The sequence below is a fragment of the Hylobates moloch genome, unplaced genomic scaffold, assembly GCF_009828535.3.
Source record: "Hylobates moloch isolate HMO894 unplaced genomic scaffold, HMol_V3 SCAFFOLD_10, whole genome shotgun sequence".
Taxonomy (NCBI): Eukaryota; Metazoa; Chordata; class Mammalia; order Primates; family Hylobatidae; genus Hylobates; species Hylobates moloch.
Genome location: NW_026652285.1, coordinates 2053494 through 2057571, shown reverse-complemented (window position 1 = coordinate 2057571; position 4078 = coordinate 2053494). Strand labels below are relative to the sequence as shown.

The following is a 4078-nucleotide window of genomic DNA, read 5'->3' as shown; positions in this document are numbered from 1 at the left end:
CCAAGACCATAGAATCATGGAAGATATTATTTGGAAAAAGGTCTCCAGATGCATAAGAACCCTATACTACAACATCTTCAAACCCTCAGGTTCCCATGGAAGCTCAGTATAAAGGAGCCTGATAGGAAGCCACTAGCCCATTGAAGCTTAACACTAAGAAACCAGCAGACCTTTGGGAGCTTCAGCTTTTAACTAGGAGTATCCAAAAAGTCCTATTAGCTATTGGAGAAAAGGCTACTGATGCCCTAGCTGGCCAGAAATACATATATGAGACCAAGACCAGATACGTAGTTTGTGGGTCCAAGTGCAAAGTTTAAAAGTTAAGAATTTCAAGATGGCAACAGCAGAGCATTAAACCAAGTGTGAGCTCTTTCTGAGCATGGAACGTTGTGCAGCTGCACAGGGCACATGCCCATGAAGTAGCCCTATGCAGGACTAGTGGGACCAGGCTACAACTGAGGCAGGACAATGATTTGTACATCAAGGAATAACTGTAATCTGATCAGTATCTGATCTTCCTCTCAAGTTGCTTGTTTTTCTGCATCCTTGAGGCAGCCTAGGGGAATCTCTCTAAAATGCAAATTCAGTAGTGTCATTTCCCCTGCGCAAAAGCATTCAATGGCATCCTATTGCTCTAGGATCATATCTAAAGTCTTAAGTGTGGCCCACAAGTGCCCGTGCCTTCTGGCCCCTGCCTACCTGTCCCACCTTGTGCTCCCATTCTCTTTATGCTCCAGTCACACTGCCCTTGTTTCAGTGCTTGCAATTTTCCAGCTTCTTTCTGCTCGGGTCTTCACATAAGCAGTTCTTTGTGGCTAGAAAAATCTTCCCTGTCTCTTCTCACTTAGCTAAATTCTACTTATCCTTTAGGTCATAGGTTAAATGTCACTTCTGCGTGGAAGCTTTTTTGACCCACACTGGGACGCGCTGCCCTCTTACCCTCTATTTGTCCCTTATAAACTGATTTCCACTGTTCTTAAATGGCGAATTGTGCAATTACCTGTTTAAAGGCTATCTTTCCTGCTAGACTACCTGCTTCTCTGTCTTATCACTGCCATATCCCCTTTGCTTAGTGAAGTGTCTAAAACACAGGAAGTAAGTACTCAAACAGTAGTTTTGAATTAACTAATGAGAAACATCGCAACGAATGAAGAAAGGGTGAAAATATCAGGCACTAGTATCTTCTTCTTGTTGAAGAATCACATCTACTTCCAAAGCCTACTGACCTCATGTTCCAAATCACTCCATACATGGCACTAAACATCCCTTATACAAAGATAACACAATTGTCCAGGACAATCCAATTTTTAGCTGTCATCCTGGAGTGCTTATTAGCAACACTTACTTTTGCTCACCAAACTGCCTGTGTGGATGCTGAATTGTGTGAATGCTCTACTTATACACCATGATCCAGTAACTCATGAGCCATCTCTCTCTCTCTCTCTCTCTCTCTCTCTGTGTAGGTGAACTGAAGAGAGACAGCTTCTGTGTTTTGGTGGCTGTGGTATTAACAGCAAGCTTAAGTTATTAAACCGAGCAGCTTTAATCCTCGAGGTCTCCTGGAGCAGTAGGGATTAATGTATTTTTACTCCAGAGCCAATGTAGCTATTCCGACGCTGTGAGATCTGCTCTCTGCAATGCCCAAACTGACCCCAGTCGCCTTTCTCTAGACCCGCTTCTTCACCGTGGGAGAAGTGATGGAATTCTACTTGGAGATCGACCCTGTCACCTTGAACCTGATCATCCTAGTTGCGAGCTACGTCATCTTGCTCCTGGTCTTCCTCATCTCCTGCGTGCTATATGACTGCCGAGGCAAGGATCCCAGTAAGGAGTATGCACCCGAGGCCACTCTTGAGGCCCAGCCCTCCATCCGGTTGGTGGTGATGCACCCAAGTGTCCCTGGGCCCCACTGGCCAAAGGCGCCTGGGCTTTCTTTGGGGGATCCTGCTCCACTAGGAAAGAAAAGCACCATGGTATGAGGCTGGCTAAGGGACACTGGGGAGAGACCACTAGAGTTTCCATAGAGACAAACTGCTCCCTATCGTGGCTCCAATTCTCTCAGCACATGTATCCCGCTTGGCGAAGGAAGTGAGAGCTCTGTCTTACTTGCTGTTTTCTCGTCACCTTCTTTGTGACAAAAGTAACTGTTTAAGGTAAGAAGCCCAAAGTGATCTTTAGTCAAATTCTCCAAATGCAAAATGTCAGCACTACTATAGTATAATGAAGTCGGTTACTGGTACATTTCTGATGTTGCTGTCCTTGCAACTCACAGGAGAGAATGACTTTTGAGAAAGGATGCAATAGGCTGTGTGTGTGTGTGTGTGTGTGTGCACGCACGCGCGTGTGATAAGGAATGAGACTAACTCCAGTCTAGTCTATTCTTTGCAAATTCTTTCTTTCCAAGGCAACCACTTTTTTGTTGTTGTTTTTCTTTTCTTTAAGAGACAGAGTCTTCTTCTGTTGCCCATGCTTGAGTGCAGCAGCGTGATCATAGCTCACTGCAGCCTTGAACTGGGCTCAAGCAACCCTCCCACTTCAGCCTCCCATGTAGCTGGGACTCTAAGGTCATGCCACCATGCCTGGCTTTTTTCTTTCTTTTGTAGAGATGGGGTTTCACTATGTTGCCCAGGCCGGTGTTGAACTCCTGGCCTCAAGCAATCCTCCTGCCTCAGCCTCACAAAATGCTTTTATAGATGTGAGCCACTGCACCCAGTCAAGGCAACCCCATTGAACTTGTTCAGACTTCAGAACATTATTATTTCTGTACCTACCAGCTCTTCACATTCTATTCCCAACTCTGAGACAGAATAAGGAATGCATACAACTAAAACAACAAAGCTTGGAGCCTGGGTTCAAATCCTGCCTCTTCTACTTACTAGCTGTGTGGCCTTGGTTAAGTTGAGCCACCTCTGTGCCTCAGGGATAGTGATTGGACCGCTAAGCTTTTGGGGCTATTTAAATGAGTTAATTCACCAAAAGTACTTCAGATAGTTCTTGACACACAGGGTTAGCTATGGTGATGATCACTGATATTTCCTTCCATATGCCTCATAAAAAAGTTTAATCTCCAATCCTCAAATCCGGCCTGATCCAATACAAAGTTATTGAAAACTCATTGAAAGAATTCTGAGGTTCCACAGCTTGGTGTATCCGTCCTCAGAACACTGCCTGCTTTCCCTTCACTCTCTTTGTTGATGTTGAATTGTATGTTTTTTCCCCTGTTCATTAGTCTATCTCCAAAATTTTTGAATTATTATCTCCATTGTGTGTATTTTTATTAACCCTCCCTTCCCTGAGCTCAGAGAAACGTATGTATTTACTTTGAGATTTACTGAACCTCTTCTTTCCATCAGGACCTGTGTGGAAATAAAGAGAAATGAGTGTCATGACCCTGCCATCTGATCTTTGCTGCCCAACAGAAGGAAGCGGGGTCAGGCATGACTTAGACAATGAAAGATAAGAAAGCTTTGCAGATGCTCTGATAGAAGTCTGCATAGGATGCAGGAGTCAACAGAGACACGAGTGTCTGGCACACAGAAGACACTCAAGAAATATTCAAATAATGTTGAATGGCCAATTTCATCTTAGACTCAGGTACCAAAGATAAGATGATTTGTCTTAAAAGATAAGTAGTTATTTTTCCAGAAGAACAAAAGTATGTTGGAATCTTGAAGGGTAGGACAGGAGATGGCCTTGTAGACAGAAGAAATAACAAAAACAAAGCTTGAAAGCAAAAAAGTTATAGAGTCCATTGATTGTGAAGGTCTGATGGTGTCCAACATGTGAAGAAAACGTGAGAAATTCAATTTCAGTTTCTCCTGTAGAAAACTGATGAGGACGGCCTGGCCACTGCCCTGCCAGCTTTGACAATGAGCACTGTTTCGCCTTTGGATTCTTAAGTATCTGTAACAAACGTGAAGATAATCCCAGTTACTTTGTTTTCAGGTTTTGATGTTTATTTTTAATTTAATTTGTTTCTTATTTTATCAGAACATTATATCTTCTCTTAAGTATGTGATTTGAAAACTATATTGAAAACCTTTCAGAGGAAATTTGTTCCCTTTATGAGCAAGAAGCC

At 43.2% G+C, this 4078-nt stretch overlaps 1 protein-coding gene and 1 long non-coding RNA gene across 3 annotated transcripts in view; one reads left to right on the top strand and one right to left on the bottom strand.

The window, feature by feature from the left end:
- The first annotated feature begins 1468 nt into the window (after positions 1 to 1468).
- The window catches only part of SMIM36 (small integral membrane protein 36), a 16741-nt gene continuing 14131 nt past the window's right edge, over positions 1469 to 4078 (top strand). Inside the window, exons 1-2 of one of the 2 annotated variants that reach the window (XM_058445399.1) lie at positions 1469 to 2153; positions 3354 to 3594. In XM_058445399.1, the coding sequence (XP_058301382.1) occupies positions 1698 to 1979 (282 nt within the window). In that variant the 5' untranslated portion in view covers positions 1469 to 1697 and the 3' untranslated portion in view covers positions 1980 to 2153; positions 3354 to 3594. The remainder of the gene's footprint in view (positions 2154 to 3353; positions 3595 to 4078) is intronic. The other variant, XM_058445400.1, reaches the window with a different exon arrangement.
- LOC116474376 (uncharacterized) overlaps positions 3566 to 4078 on the bottom strand; it is a 30111-nt gene continuing 29598 nt past the window's right edge. The window contains exon 5 of the long non-coding RNA XR_004249664.3: positions 3566 to 3903. This is a non-coding gene — a long non-coding RNA (uncharacterized LOC116474376). The remainder of the gene's footprint in view (positions 3904 to 4078) is intronic.